The sequence below is a fragment of the Gambusia affinis genome, linkage group LG12 (genome assembly GCF_019740435.1).
Source record: "Gambusia affinis linkage group LG12, SWU_Gaff_1.0, whole genome shotgun sequence".
NCBI lineage: Eukaryota > Metazoa > Chordata > Actinopteri > Cyprinodontiformes > Poeciliidae > Gambusia > Gambusia affinis.
This window is the reverse complement of record NC_057879.1, coordinates 8,410,111-8,426,037: the sequence shown is the minus strand read 5'-3', so window position 1 is coordinate 8,426,037 and position 15,927 is coordinate 8,410,111. Positions and strand designations below refer to the sequence as shown.

General features: G+C 38.5%; 2 protein-coding genes across 2 annotated transcripts; both read left to right on the top strand.

The window, feature by feature from the left end:
• The first annotated feature begins 3,972 nt into the window (after positions 1 to 3,972).
• On the top strand, positions 3,973 to 5,372 carry LOC122841357 (organic cation transporter protein-like). The gene is made up of 4 exons (XM_044134624.1): positions 3,973 to 4,021; positions 4,127 to 4,281; positions 5,107 to 5,260; positions 5,369 to 5,372. The coding sequence occupies exons 1-4, from the start codon at positions 3,981 to 3,983 to the stop codon at positions 5,370 to 5,372; spliced, it is 354 nt and encodes a 117-aa protein (XP_043990559.1). The 5' UTR covers positions 3,973 to 3,980.
• Positions 5,373 to 7,301: 1,929 nt separating this feature from the next.
• LOC122841356 (solute carrier family 22 member 13-like) lies at positions 7,302 to 15,927 on the top strand. Its single transcript, XM_044134622.1, has 8 exons — positions 7,302 to 7,694; positions 7,763 to 7,866; positions 8,171 to 8,325; positions 12,091 to 12,259; positions 13,286 to 13,414; positions 13,943 to 14,157; positions 14,845 to 14,953; positions 15,717 to 15,927. The coding sequence occupies exons 1-8, from the start codon at positions 7,320 to 7,322 to the stop codon at positions 15,925 to 15,927; spliced, it is 1,467 nt and encodes a 488-aa protein (XP_043990557.1). The 5' UTR covers positions 7,302 to 7,319.

The following is a 15,927-nucleotide window of genomic DNA, read 5'->3' as shown; positions in this document are numbered from 1 at the left end:
GCAACAGCTGCCAACTAGGATTTGTGATATCTGCAAAGAGCTTTACATCAATTAAATTGAACTCTTCTTGATCTTTTCTTCTTTCAGGGTTAATCAGTATTTTGTTCAGTCTTGGACAAGACCATAAAAAAAAATCATTAATCTAGTTTATGTTGTTTAAAAACTGTTTTGTTGTTGCTCAGGTTAACTTCTGACATTGGAATTAGCTTAATGAAACATAAACTCAAACATTAAAGTGTGAAAAAAGCAAACGTTTCTAGATCTAGTGTTTTTCCACAAAACTCTATGTTCTGTTGAAGAAAATAATTATTTTTAGTGCTTAATACAGCTAATCTTACCCCAGGTGTAAAGGTTATAATGAACAGTCTGATTTTGAACAAATTTCTTAATTTTGGGGTAAGGGATTTGAAACTAAAACTACTCTATCGGTAAGTATTCAGAAGTAGGAAAATAATGCAGATAAAGGGGATCTCTCTGTGAGGCTCCTGCTGTGTTATCACAGGTCAGGAGGCCATAAAATTAGCATTGCCTGTGAAACAGAAGCCGGTTTGGTTCACAGAACATCAAAGGTCTTCCAGAATCACATCTGGCATGATTTAAACTAAATACAACATAGAATGTTGAGATTATTAACATTTAATTTCTAAGACATTTTTCTAAGTATTAATAGCAAGTTTTTAACCAAAGTGTATTATCTAAGTTTAGAATAGTGAATGATGAATGTATTTGAAAATTGTACTGTCTATGATAATATCTGAATCAAATGGAAATTGTTTCAATGAAAATGTGTTGTTTAGTATTAGAAAATTGTTCAGTATTTATGTGATAGGGATTCAAATCTTTGAGATGCTGATGCAGATAGACTAGGTTTGTGAAGGTAATCTTTTCCTTGAACCAAATTACTGGATTTGTTAAGGAGAAGATAAGAGACACTAATTTCACAGGTATCTGTGAAGCTGTTTTATGCTTTATTTGCCCAAATGGTAGAACCCAGAAGCAGATTAGCTTCATGTTTTCCAGAGAAGAAGGCAAGACATATTGTTTATGAAAATCAAATAAAACAAAATTTCTCCTTGTTATTAAGGCGATCTGTATGACCAATCAGACGCTACCTTGGACGCCAATAAAACTTAGAACATCCCTAATACACCAGGATCAGTTTTTTTGTAAGACAAAAGAGCAGCTGAGAGCCACCTGATCAAATAGACCCTTAACATACGACTTCACATATACCTGTGAATTTTAAAGTGTCTCCTTCACAAAGTCAACCTCAGTAATTTAATTTAAGGAAAGATTATCTTCACAAACCTAGTTTTTGCTCATCTGCAAAGCATCTCCAAAGATTTGAATCTTTGCCTTATCTCATAAATCCTGAACAATTTTCTAATACTAAACAACACATTTTCATTGAAACAATTTCCATTTGATTCAGATATTATCATAGACAGTACAATTTTCAAATACATTCAGCATTCACCATTCTAAACTTAGATAATGCACTTTAATTAAAAACTTGCCAGATCTCTGGCGTAAAAAAGAGGAAGTTCTAAGTTTCTTTGAGTGTCCAGAGGAGAGCCTGGTTGGTCGAACCAGAGGTACGCCTTAATTGACTACATTAAAAAGTTAAGAAACGCCTTCACTATAAAAGTTTGTGCACAGTAATAATAATTTAGGTAGCTGCCATATTCTGCCTTTTTTTTGGCATCGGCTTTCTCCAAAGACATGTCTTTGCCTTTTCTTTCTCTGTCTTTGTCCTTTTGTCTTTTAATTCTTTTGTCTCAGGTAAAGAATGTATATCTCTGTAGCTCTGCAGTTTTCTTGTTAATTCATACGCTTCTTGTGTGGAAGTAAACGCTGTAACTCTGTGACGTCATCACGCATCGTTGTTCCTTGCTGCCACACGCTGCTTGCCGGAAGAACCCGGGAAATAGGAAGAAAAAGAGAGCCAAGCTTTTTTCCAAATTAAGCTAACTTAGTAATTTCTTCCTTTAACAGTTCACAGATGGGAAAATTATACATATATTTTTTTTTTTATGAAGTTCTTTGAACATCGTGGGATATCTTACATGGACTGCATATAATCCATCTGCTATGTATGAAAATATGCTTATCTAAACTGTCCTCCATAAACCGTAGAAAACTGTAAGAAAATTCAAAGGTCATTGTTTTACTGCAAATCCTTGAGTGCAGAACGTCTGACAAAGCAATATAAAACTGTCTTGGCTGAACTTCAGATCAAATTATTTTTTATTTACAAAGAGAGATCCAACTACTGTCAGCAAAATCCTTAGAATACTGACATGCCTTCTGATAAGCGACACGTTCCTAAAGATTCCTCTGGAAAGTAATTGAGCTCTACTTTGTTTCAACTGGAAACCGTGAAACGAATTGAGCCGTTGTTCTGCTTCGAGGTGAGATAAGTAGCTAAACGTTAACGCCACTTAGGTCTGTTTGGTCTTCAACCAGCGAAGTGACATCAACATGGCAGACTTCAGAGAGATCCTTAGGAACATTGGGGAGTTTGGCTTGTTACAGCAGCTTACTCTTGCTGCTCTCGCGATTCCGAACCTCTGCCAGAGTTTTCTGATGTACAGCTTCCTTTTCATCCAGTCCGATCCGGAGCATGGCAGCATGCTGTATGAATCTACTATAGTTACTGATGTGAGTGAAGAGAGATGATGTTATTCAGGCCTTTTCCAGCGACCGCCTTCGAATTAATTCAGCGTCAATTTCTGCAGTTTGATCTTGTCTGTGAGAAGTCTAACATGGCGGAAGTCACTCAGACCGTCTTCGTGACGGGTATTGTAAAGAAAAATAATTATTTTTAGTGCTTAATACAGCTAATCTTACCCCAGGTGTAAAGGTTATAATGAACAGTCTGATTTTGAACACATTTCTTAATTTTGGGGTAAGGGATTTGAAACTAAAACTACTCTATCGGTAAGTATTTAGAAGTAGGAAAATAATGCAGATAAAGGGGATCCCTCTGTGAGGCTCCTGATGTGTCAGGAGGCCATAAAATTAGCATTGCCTGTGAAACAGAACCCGGTTTGGTTCACAGAACATCAAAGGTCTTCCAGAATCACATATGGCATGGTTTAAACTAAATACAATATAGAATGTTGAGATCATTAACATTTTTCTAAATATTAATAGCAGGTTTTTAACCAAAGTGTATTATCTAAGTTTAGAATGGTGAATGCTGAATGTATTTGAAAATTGTACTGTCTATGATAATATCTGAATCAATTGGAAATTGTTTCAATGAAAATGTGTTGTTTAGTATTAGAAAATTGCTCAGGATTTATGTGATAAGGCAAAGATTCAAATCTTTGGAGATGCAGATTGCAGACGAGAAAACTAGGTTTGTGAAGGTAATCTTTCCTTAAATGAAATTACTGAGTTTAACTTGTGAAGGAGACACTTTAAAATTCACAGGTATATGTGAAGCCCATGGGGTCAGGATGCAGCTGCTTGCTCTTTTGTCTTACAGGAGACAAAAGGGGCTTTTTGATCCTGGCGTGAAGTTAAGTGAAGGTCTAAGTTTCTCTGAATGTCCAGAGGAGAGCCTGGTTGGTCAAAACAGGGGTATGCCCTATTCGCATATATTAAGAAGGAGAGAAACGCCTTCACTATAAGAGATCGAACATGATAATAATAATTTAGATTGCTGTTATATCCTGCCGTTTTGGCATCAGCCTTCTCCAAAGACATGTCTTTTCCTTTTCTTTCTCTGTCTTTGCCTTTTATTCTTTGTCTGTCTCAGGTAATGAGTCTGTGTCTTGGCTGCTTTGCAGCGTTTGTTGTTACTTCATTGTGGTTTTCTATTGGATTAAACTCTGTAATTCTGTGACGTCATCACGCATTGTCGTTCCTGATTGCCACACGCTGCTCGCTGGAAGAACCCGGGAAATAGGAAGAAAGAGAGAGCCAAGCTTTTTTCAAATTACGCTAACTTATTAATTTCTTCCTTTAACAGTATGCTCGCAGGATCGTTCATCTTCGGACCAGTTGCTGACTCGTAAGTTCCTTAAAATAATAAAGTTAAATAAAATGATTGCCTTACCGACTTGTTACAACCCCCATACCCCCCAAACAGATTTAAAGCCTCTATCTGTGTGTTCAGGTATGGCCGCAAGAGAACCACTCAGCTTCCGGTCGTCGTCGTCCTGATATTTGCCGTAGTTGCCGGTGTGTCTCCAAATGTTCACGTTTACAATGTGTCCCAGTTTATTGTTGGAGCGGCGCTGGGAGGATACAGGATGAACTCTATAGTGTTGGGTACGTCTTACCTGCTTTTTCTAACATTTTTCGTAGAAGTGGGCGGATTGATCCAAAAATATTGACGATATCAAAGCTAAGTCTGTATAAGCATCAGATTAATACCAGCATGTTAAGATTGACACTTTAGCTTCAGATTCCAAATGGAAACATTTTGCATTGACTTTCAACTCTTCCTCAGAAAAATATATTTTGCACTTTATTTATGAAAGATTCACACAAATCATGTTAAGATATTATTAAGGTATTTTGTAGGTACCTATAAACTTTGTCTAATTTCTACTCTAGGTTTAACAAAAATAATTCAAAGCAAAAATCACAATGGTCAGACATTTGATATGTCAAACGATAATATGTCAATTTAGTATCAATTTTAGCAATTTATAGAAAGTTAAACCAAATCGCTGAAATGGAATAAAACACATTTCAAACCTCTTGTAATCCACATAGTCCTACTAAACAAGGACTTCTTCTGTATTCATGTCCACTTAAAAACCTCTGGAGTTACACAGTCGTATCAAAACAGATGCACATGATGAGAAAACAGTTACTCAGCATTTTGAAACAGGTTTGTCCTGATAAATCTAGTTTGGTTGAAGAGACGTTCAAAGGAGATCGTAGAAAAGTATGAGTCTGCTAACAGATTTTAACAGCCCTGTCGCCTTTTTGTCGTTCAAGTGAAAATAAATGACCTCATTTTTCCAAAGACAAATAGAAAAAAGAAGCTTGAAATCGGTATGTGCATGTTAAAGAAGAAACATAAATTTACTAGGACGTTTTCATGTGATTGGAGTGACGTTGGCGATTAACCATCGTGTTTTGCAGCTACAGAATGGATTGGGATCTCTAAAAGGTCCCTGGCCTCCTGTGTGAGCCAAATGTTTGGAAGCTTTGGACAGTGTGCGTTGGCCGGGCTGGTCTACTTCATCCGTGACTGGAGGAAAGCGCAGTACGTGGTGGCAGGGGCAGAGGCTGTTGTGTCATATGATAAAGTTATATATATATAAATATATATATATATATATATACACACACACACATGATAATTGTATATTTTTTGCGACTGAAATATGCTCTGTTCTGTCAGGTAAACTTCAGTGTCTTTGGGCTCCATTGCCTTTATGCTGGCTGTGTACCACCGCTCCATTCCTATCATAGTCTTTAGCAGCCTGGCTGTGCTAAGCGGAGCGCTGGTCTTCCTGCTTCCTGAGACCAGCAGAAAAGATCTTCCTGATTCAACCACTGATGACAAGAGCAACGGGTGAGCTCATATCCTGCAGTACTGTCACTGGAGCTCAGGTGCAGGATGTAGCGTGTGTGTGGCCAATCAAGAAGACCTCGTTGTGCAAAGGTACCAGGCAGGAGAAGGGACCAAACAAAAACATACTGCGTTATGAATACGTTGTGACCAATTGGTGGTGTTTATAGACTCCAGCTAAAAAAAAATTATATGTGAAGGTGCAACTAAATAATAAGTCTAGGGTGTGCAAACCTATACTAACATGTATTTTGAAACAATTTATCATTGTTCTCTTTTCACAAAACCCTCTAAAACCCTTGAAATGGTGTGACCAAGCTTTTCACAGCTACTCCATGATATATTGAAAGTTATTCGAAAAAAATATTACCAAAAAAAAAAAGCTTAGTAGTCCCTGTCATTTACATCAATTTCACTGTATAGACACTCTATTGTCCTTTTGACCTACAGGGATTTGACCAACAAAAAGACTGGAAGTGACATCTTGGCTGAAATCCACACCAGAAAATCAACCAAACTCTAAATGACACTGAAAACCTTTTTGTTGTTTTTGTTGTTGCTTTTTCTGGATCCTAAGTTTGAGCCTACATGCTCAAACCGATCAACTGGGAGAGGATGTGGGAAAAGTCACTGGGAAACGGTTGTCCTGCAGCCTGCTGAACGGACGAGTTTTGTGTGACGGGCGAGCAATCTGTTCTCCGTGCAGAACAATTTGGAAGCATTAAGTTCAATAAATCAAGAAGACACAAACTAACATTTTTAAAAATGTTTGTACTGACTCCTAAATTGTGCTCTCTGTTAGGATTTGGGGATCAAGGAGAAATATATTCTACCCATAATGTTAAGACTTGATCTATTATTTTCCGGGACACAGGGAGGATGACTGTGAGTTTTGATTAGATTAAAATATAAATCTATTCTTCCTGGTAACCCTGAAATGCTTCTCACAGGCTGTATAACATGATCTTGAAATGTTTATGCACATGTATTATTTATCCATTTTTAATCTACAACTGACTTCATAGTAACTTATTGACTGGTTAACGACCCAGACGGATGAAGTGTGTCTGACAATAAAACAGTCGACATTACATCGCCGGAGTTTTGACTGTTTGCTACTTTAAAACATTACATATTTACATAATAATTTGAGTCAACTCTCAGACAGATTAAACTCCTGCTGCCTTCAAAAAAGCAGGAGTGACTAAAAAAGACAAAGTTCCTCTCTACACCTATGAAAATGAAATATCTTCTTTTTTTATTATTGCTAACAGCTCCACGAACCTTCAAACTATAAATAAAGTATCTAGGGTCCAAAATGTTATTTAACAGATGTCAGGAAAGACTACTGAGTCACGATTTAACGAGTCGGCACGCAGTAAAATAAAATAAAAATAAAAAAATACAACACTTTGTATAACCCAGAGATAATTGGTTGTCTTGTCTGCGTTTAAGTAAAGTATTTGTGCAAGGGAAAGCTCAAACTTTAGGACTTTTACCTGCTGTTTTGGTCAGTTTGTTTCCCAGATTGCTTAATCTTTTGTTCAGAAAACTCAGCTCTGTAAACCAAACAATATTTTAGGATGGCATCCAGTGAGAGATGCCAGGATGGTATAAACCTGGTTAAAAAATAATAATAAAAAAAGTCTGGAATATTTCTTCTAAGTGAAACCGCAGTCTCATCTTTCCTGAATTATGCATGGGTTTAAACATTAATGGGCTCTTTATTTAAAGGTCATTGCCTTGCAGCATCACAGAAGTGTAAGTCTGCACCCTGACCATGGCTGATTTTGGGGAAATCCTGCGTAACATTGGAGAGTTTGGATTGTTTCAGAAGACCGTCCTCTTTGCTCTTTGCTTCCCAAACCTCCTCTTGCCTTTCCACTTTGCGAGCGTAATTTTCACCCAGTCCGACCCGGAGCGGCACTGCAACACGGACTGGATCCTCAGAGCAGCTCCTAACGTGACCACAGAGGAGCAGCTGAACCTCACCGTGCCCAGGGAGGAGGATGGGAGCTTCAGCCGGTGTCGGATGTTCGTCCCTGTGGACTGGGACATCCATGATATCAGGGAGTATGGCCTCAATGAAACAACAGGCTGCAGGGATGGATGGGTTTATGGCAGCATGCTGTATGAATCCACCATAGTTACTGATGTAAGTGCTAAACCTCTTTCACTCAGTAAGTTCCAATATATCTCTAATTGTTTTGTTTGTTTGTCCAGTTTGATCTAGTTTGTGACCAGGCTCATTTGTTGGGCATTGCGCAGACGGTGTTGATGGCTGGCATCGTCGCTGGTTGTCTCGTATTTGGACCTTTCGCTGAGTCGTAAGTCAACAAACACATGGGAAAATTTTGTGAACATGCAAACAAGGACTAGCGACGCAACAAAGTTGGAAGATGTTAAACCTTCGAGGCTTTGGCGGCTGCTAATGGTTTCCACATGTTGGGTTCAACCCGAATGGCGGAAGGAAAACTCTTTTCGCTGTTCGTCGAGTTCCAATATCAAAAACTAACGTCAAACAGAAACAATGTGAACATGAGCACTTTTTCGAAGAGAAATTTCTTTGGTGATGTATTTACACAATTCCATCTACATTTCCATGTGTTAACTAATGCATGTGTGTTTCAGGTTTGGCCGTAAACGAGCCGCTCAGATCCCCGTAGTTCTGATGCTCCTCTTCTCTGTAACAACTGGGTTATGTCCGAACTACCCTTTATATTTGGCCTCCCAGTTCGTGGCGGGGATTGGATATGGAGGCTATCGAATAAATGGCGTCATCCTAAGTAAATTTATTTTATATTTTTTTACTCCTAAACTGACTGACAAAAACAATAACGGATTGACCTGTCCAGGATGTAATGTCGTAGACATACATACTAAAGATGAGAAATTTGGAAATAATTCAAGCTACAATGATTTGTCATTTTCAAAATGGACACTAGAGGGCTCTATCGTGGCATCCCAAGAGGAGCTAATAGATCAGAGACCATTTCTGAAGCATCCAACAGTTGGTCATAACAAACAAACAAAAAAGCAAGCAAATTTTATTTGTATAGGACATTTCAGCAACAAGGCATTTCAAAGTGCTTTACATCATAAAAACACAGAGTCATGCAACATAGAATCAACAATCAAAACAGACATTAAGTCAAGTGCCATCGTTAAATTCGTAATTGGTTACGTTTCAAAAGCAACTCTAAACAGCTGGGTTATTAGTCTAGATTTGAAGGCACTCAGTGTTTCAGCTGTTTTGCAGTTTTCTGGAAGCTTGTTCCAGATTTTTTCCTGTATTTGTTTTGTTTGAGCACAGTGTTGGTACTGACTCTATAGTGGATGTGCAGATTAATCCTCTGATTTTTTGAATTTTCTCTGAAAAGAAACTGGAAAACTGGTTGAAGGCAGCAATAGACTGAAATTCAGGTGGTAACGTGATAGGAGGATTTGTGAGCCTGTCAACTGTTGCAAATAAAGCTCGAGCATTGTTACTGTTTTTGTTTATGACATCTGCAAAGAAGGCCTGTTTGCATGTTTGAGTGTTAAATGATAGTAACGTAGTTTTTCTTTATAGATGTCATAATGAACATGACACCAGATTTGTCTTGCAGATCTAACTGTTTGTGCATTTCTCCATGGAGACACAACCTTCCTTTTAATTGGGGCAATGGAATCAATGATATCTGAAACTTTAGACTGAAAATTATTTACCAACTTATCTATGTCATTACAGCTAAAGGGTGAGAAAGAAGAGTAGATTTGATTAAATGTTTCTGCTGTGCTTTCAGTGAGAGAATGTTTTGTGATTGTTGCTGTTTGTCCAAGTGGATTAAAGGATAAAGAACTTTCAAAGATAACAGCGAAGTGATCCGACAGGGCGACATCAGTTACAGAGACATTGGAAATATTCACACCCTTACTGATAATCAGGTCCAGTGTGTGTCCTTGAGTGTGTGTTGCTTGTTTGACATGTTGTATTAGACCAAAAGTCTCTAAGATATTAGAAAGCTTTTTAGCCCCTCTGTCTTGGGGGTTGTCAACATGAACGTTAAAATCACCAACAATTATTAAACATTCATAATTAATACATACGAGAGATAGAAGTTCATTCAACTCAGTAAAGAAATTTTCCACATATGTTGGAGTTTTGTATAAAGTTAGTGTTAGAGTCTACTTGAGGCCTTTAATCTCAATTCCAAGATACTGAAAAGAGGTGAAGTGACCCAAAGAGATTTTACTACTATTTATGGTATTCTTAAATATTGAAGCCACGCCTCCTCCTTTTTTATGTTTTCTATTCTCACTTAAGAAATTGTAGTTAGGAGGCGCAGATTCAATTACTAGGATCGGTTCATTATTGTCATTCAACCACGTTTCTGTCAGAAACATAACATCAATATTATGTTCAGTGATGAAATCATTGATTAATAGAGCTTTAGCACACAGAGATCTGGTATTTAAAAGAGCTAATTTTAGTGACTTGGAGGCCAAACGTTCTTGAGTCTGAGGTTCCTTTAGGTAGGGAAACCGTCTGAGGTTTGAATTAGGTCCACTGTATTTTATGTTTCTCTTTTTTGTAACTTTAAAGGACTTTAAAGGATTAAAGGACTAATGTCTCAGCCAGATCTAGAGAAACTCATCCATGCGTTTATCTTCAGTCGTATTGATTATTGTAACGGCGTCTTCACAGGTCTGTCCAACAAATCGATCAAACAGCTGCAGCTGATCCAGAATGCTGCTGCTCGCGTTCTCACTAAAACCAGGAAAATAGAGCACATAACACCAGTTTTAAAGTCCCTCCATTGGCTCCCTGTCACTCAAAGAATAGACCTTAAAATACTGTTAGTTTATAATTCACTGAATGCTTTAGCACCACAATACATTAAAGTTGTATTTATTGTATCAACCCTCCAGAACTCTCAGGTCTTCTGGTTCTGGTCTGCTCTGCACCCCCAGAACCAGAACAAAACGAGAAGAAGCGGCATTTAGCATCTATGCACCAAAAATCTGGAACAAACTTCCAGAAAACTGTAAAACAGCTGAAACACTGACTTCCTTTAAATCTCAACTAAAAACCCACTTGTGTAGAGTTTTATTTGAAATGTAATAAATTGTAAATTTATTGACGGAATCTGACTTGATGTTCTGTTTTGATTGTTGATTCTATGTTGCATTGTGTTTTTGTGTTTGATTTGATGTAAAGCACTTTGAAATGCCTTCCTGCTGAAATGTGCTATACAAATAAAGTTTGATTTGATTTGATTTGTGGTACATAGATCCTGAATGCTAATTCTCCTCGTTTGGTTCTGGGGATGAAGAGCAGACCAGAACCAGAACACCTGAGAGGTCTGGAAGGTTGATACAACAACAGCATATCTTTAATGATTTGTAAACTAAACAGTATTTTAATGTCTATTCTCTGAGCTACAGGGAGCCAGTGTAGGGACAATGAGGGAAGTTCGCCTTTAGAGAATGCCTGGTAGTTACATAAGACGGTACTTTGGAAGGGTTCTTTTTTGGAAGTTGAATGAAGTGGTCACCTTTGTCCCTCGTGTGAATTCGAGAGCATTAAGTGTACTAATAAACCTAATAGAACTATGCATCCTGAGTGTCTGCTGACCTTCAGTCCCTTTGAGTCTCTTCAACCAATTTTCCACTTGTACCTACTCAGCGAGGTTCCTCTCAGCTCTGCTTGATCTGAAGGGTTTTCCTATAGTAAAAGTTACATGGTACCAGTGGCTTTTTTAGAACTTTCTTCACTGGGAGTCCAAGTGAAGGAAACTCATGATCACTGAAAGGGTAAGGGATGGATGGAGTCATAGGTTGCCTCACAACTCCCTGTTTGTGGATGATGGTGACAATGGTGGTAGGAGTTTGTCCCACAGTTGGTGGGCTGCTGGATCGAGCCCTACCCCGTCTGCCTCCGTTGTTGTGTCCTCAGGCAATACACTTCACCCACCCTGCCAGCTGGTGGTACTGTAACTACTGTATTCATTCACCCATTGAACCCATTAAAAACATTCAGCGTGTGAATGACTGAATGTAGTGTGAAGCACTTTGCAGGTTCTTTGGACTTGATAAAGTGCCGTACAAACACAGGCAATTTACAATTTACAAGAGCCAATCCCGCATAATAATCCAATCAGCAATTTGTAAAAACTCACAACAGCAGCTGACTTTGACAAGAAGCTGCACATTGCTTCCAGCATTGCTTCCATGTCCTCCATTGTTGTGTTGTGTTGCGTACCGATCACGTCACACTACCTTTTGGACTCTTTGGCCGCCCAATTATATGACAACCCCACCTCCTAGAGCTGTTATTCGGTTGTAACGAAAAACCACCTGAACTGAGCAGAGCTGTGCTGCTTGGTGCTGGTAGAAAAGCCATGGCACTGATGCCTCGTAAAGGCCACGGGAAAACATCTATTGTTATCAACTTGTAATTTATTGTAACCACTGCTAGACTATGCCAAGAGTATCTTGCCTGTGACATTATTCTTTATTTCAGGAGTTCTTTTCCACAATCAAACTGTTTATATGTTTTGTGCCTTTAGGTACTGAATGGATCGGCGTATCCAAACGGTCCTGGGGAGCCTGCATCATTCAGCTATGTGCTGCCGTTGGACAGGCCATCCTCGGTGGCATGATCTACTTCATCAGAGACTGGAGACTGGCTCAACTGGTCACAGCTGCTCAGTTTGCTGTGATCACTTTTTACATATGGTCTGTGGAAAAGATGTTTGGATTTTAGCGTTGCAACAGGGTTTTCTGGCTTGATGCGTAATTCCACATTTTCCGCTTAAGGTCCGACCAGCAATTTGCATTTTTTCAAATTATTACAACTCTTGAAAGAGATGGAAATGTGCTGCATGCTCTCTTATTTATTTTCAAACCAACAGAAAAGAACTGATTTACAGGATTACAGTGGATTCCTGGTGTTCGTGTTTGTTGGGGAGAACCGCCACCCCACACATAGATCTGCACATAGTTGAAACCAAAACTAAAAATAATTAATAGTTCAGATATCAATTATACCTTAATATGCATCAATACACACAGTGGAAATGTCTTAGCGCTACGGCAGAAGCTAGCATCTACATTATCTCTCCTTTTGGTGGTTAAGACAAACACCGGCCAGAAAATAAACGGTGCTCCTGGATTGGCTGCTTTGAAAACACCAGCCAATAGCATGTCAAGTAGCATAGTTTCCATGTATTTTAGTTTGAGGTGCATTTTCTTTAGAATATTTCAGATATCCTCTATTCAAGACTCAGAATAATTTGGAGTTACGTCGCAGAACAAAATCCGCGAATACGAAAAACTCAAGCTTGATCTGACTTTATTTTCTAAAAAAAAAAGTGTGTCAGTGTGCGTGCTACTGGATGGTGTGTTTATGTCGGAGCATGAAAAAAGAAATTAACATTTTCAGCTTTCGACACACTGATCACAGGTCAGACCCAATAAGGGAAAGTTGTCTGATTGCCGTCTCCAAGCAACTGATTGATGCATGTTTAGCTTATAAAGCTGCTGTTACATGTAGTCTTTCAACACGTTGCCATATCTGAAACACATTTTGTGTAGTCCTAAACGTAAAACCTTTCAAAGTTCTGTCAGAGCTCACCAACTTTGGAGATCAAAGTGCACGTACCAGAGTGTTTAAGCCTCCTGGTTCTATATCTTCATACGATATTGACATACGAGGCAGGTGAACAATAAAGGAGACTAATGAAAGTATCTAATTTTTCACAGGTTTATTCCAGAGTCAGCCAGATGGTTGTTGGACAGGGGACGGACAGACGAGGCTAAAGAGCTGATCATCAAAGTGGCGGCCATTAACAAACGCAAAGTTTCAGACTCTCTCCTGGAAAAGGTGCGACTGTAAATGTAATTTAATAAAAGTCAGACGGGTTTCATGCAATAATCGTAAAGAAAAACAAAGAAAAAGAACGTTGTAGGACAATTCAGTGCCTTGTGACGAACATTTTTGTGACTTTAGAAAATAAAGTCCGATCAGGTTTGAGTATGATGTGATCAGATCAAATTCTTAATCAAAATAAGTTTAACAAAATCTGATTAAATGTGGGATATTGTTACTTTTGCAATGAAAGTCTTGTTTTTACTAACTCAACAAAATAGAACAGATGAAAAGTTGTCATACGAGGTGATTAGTTATAACCATGCAACTGTTACCATGATGTCGTGTCCATTACAGATTACTGTCAAAGAAAATGTGCAAAAGGGAGGCATAATATGTCTTATTAAATCTCCTGTGCTGAGGAAGTATTTCCTTACCATTATTTTGGCATGGTAAGTTGTACTGTGTAACATTTCCTGTGGAGTTGTGATATCTAAAGAAAAAATTAGAAGTATGACAGCTTAATGTTTGAATGTTTTTGTTTTCTGCAGGTTCTCCGTGAATGTTACCTTCTTCTGCCTTTCGCTGAATGTGGGAAACTTTGGCTTGGACATCTTCCTGACTCAGGCCTTGTTTGGCCTCTCTGAAGTACCGGTTCACATTGTTTGCATTTGGCTCCTGGAGGCGGTCGGAAGAAAAGCGTCACTGATCACCACACTTATGATTGGAGGATTTCTGTGCCTCTTGATCCTCGCCGTACCTCAAAGTAAAGCCTCTACGAACTGTTTATTAACCCAGTAGTTTTATATTTATATAACTGACTTCATACTGACTCGATTTAACTTTGCATGGTTGCATTATCCTAACCAAAACTTGAATTATTTCAAAAATGTCTACTCATACAACTGTACAGGGGCGGAGCTTCAAGGGTGGTTTGGGGGTGGCCGGCCCCCTGCCCTGGTCTAGAGGGGGCCCTGATGGGAGGCAGAATATAACTTCAAAGATCCAAACCTTTATCACGTCTGATAAGAGCTGGAGAAAGCAGGGAATATGTAGGATTATTTAGGGTGATGCCCCAGTAGATTATATAGTAGTCTGCCCCCGTCGTTGTTGACTCATGGTTGTTACAAACTTTACAAGACCGACTGATTTTAGTGACATAGTGGTGTAAAATATTGAATAAAATGTTGTGCTACATGACTGGCTTTACTTTCACTTTTACATTTAACTTTATGACACACATAATTACAAGGGGATCGTCCATATTATCTCCAAGTGTATTCTGGGTAAAGCTTGTCACCAACCGTCCACCAACATCATCGTCAGTCAGTTGGCAACAGATGGCAAACCAAACGCTTTTTAAAAAAGGATGTGAATATTTATGCTTTATATACATGATATTATAGTCTCTCTAACGTACTTCTAAGTTTCTATTTTTTCTTTGTATTTCCAGGTAAGGCCATTGCTGTCACTGCGTTAGCCATTGGCGGACGTTTTTTGACCAACTGCGCCGGATCTATATGCATCTTGTATGTTCAGGAGCTGTTCCCGACGTCTTTTCGGTAAACTGAAACTCCCGTTAACGTATTTCCCTTTGAAAGTGACGCTGTTCTCCAATCTGGTCTTGTCTTGATCGAGTCATTTTAAATGTGAAATGTGACGCCCAGTTGTTCCGTGTTACGCCTCAGACTCTCACTCACGATGAATTATAGAAAGTATTCACCCCTCTGCATGTTTGACCGTTTTTATTGCTTTCACAAATCAGTCAGGATCAACAAAATGTGGCTCTTTTAACAAACAAAATTACAAAAAATAGAAAAAAACACATTTAAAGTCAAAACTGATCTCTATAAAACATTTATAGTTGAATAAAAATATGAAACGTAAAATAAAAACCACTGATTAACCAGTGAATGGACCTTCCAGACACGTTTCTTCAGCTATCACAAATTGACTGGACCTTTGCTGAATTAGGTCAGTTACTTTAAAAGCGGTGAATGTTGATGGTAGCACTAATTTTTATGTTTCATATTTGTACGTAATTGTCATTATTTTGTAAATTAAAAACAAACAACATTTCTTATTAGCTTTTTTTTCTGTTATTTTCTAGTTTTAAAAAAATCTATATTTTTTTTCATGATTATCGATTTGCAAAAATCAACAAAAAGGGTAAAACATCCTAAATGGCGAATACTTTTCGTGGGCTTTAGTGGTAGCGTTCAGTACTAACTTTGTCTCTGCTGTAGTTTTTGTAATTTTCTTTTAAAGTAGAAAAAAAACTATTTGTTGAATAAACCTTTGAGGAACAACTTGTCCTTGCTTTAGACAAACTGCCTCGGGTTTGGGCTCTATCTTCAGCCGAGTCGGAGGATTGATTTCCCCGCTGCTCAACATGCTGGCCGTGTACCACTGGTCCATCCCTATCGTGGTCTACAGCAGCCTCCCCATCCTCAGCGGAGCCCTCTGCTTCCAGCTTCCCGAGACCAGAAGAACAGAACTCCCCGATCTGACCCACCAATCTGAAGGCAACTGGTAA

Coding starts and splice junctions, on each gene's coding strand:
- LOC122841356 (XM_044134622.1), top strand. CDS start 7,320: ATGGCTGATTTTGGGGAAATCCTGCGTAACATTGGAGAGTTTGGATTG. Junction 7,867..8,170: donor TTTGGACCTTTCGCTGAGTC/GTAAGTCAACAA, acceptor TGTGTGTTTCAG/GTTTGGCCGTAAACGAGCCG. Junction 12,260..13,285: donor GTGATCACTTTTTACATATG/GTCTGTGGAAAA, acceptor AATTTTTCACAG/GTTTATTCCAGAGTCAGCCA.
- LOC122841357 (XM_044134624.1), top strand. CDS start 3,981: ATGCTCGCAGGATCGTTCATCTTCGGACCAGTTGCTGACTC. Junction 4,022..4,126: donor TTCGGACCAGTTGCTGACTC/GTAAGTTCCTTA, acceptor CTGTGTGTTCAG/GTATGGCCGCAAGAGAACCA. Junction 4,282..5,106: donor GATGAACTCTATAGTGTTGG/GTACGTCTTACC, acceptor CGTGTTTTGCAG/CTACAGAATGGATTGGGATC.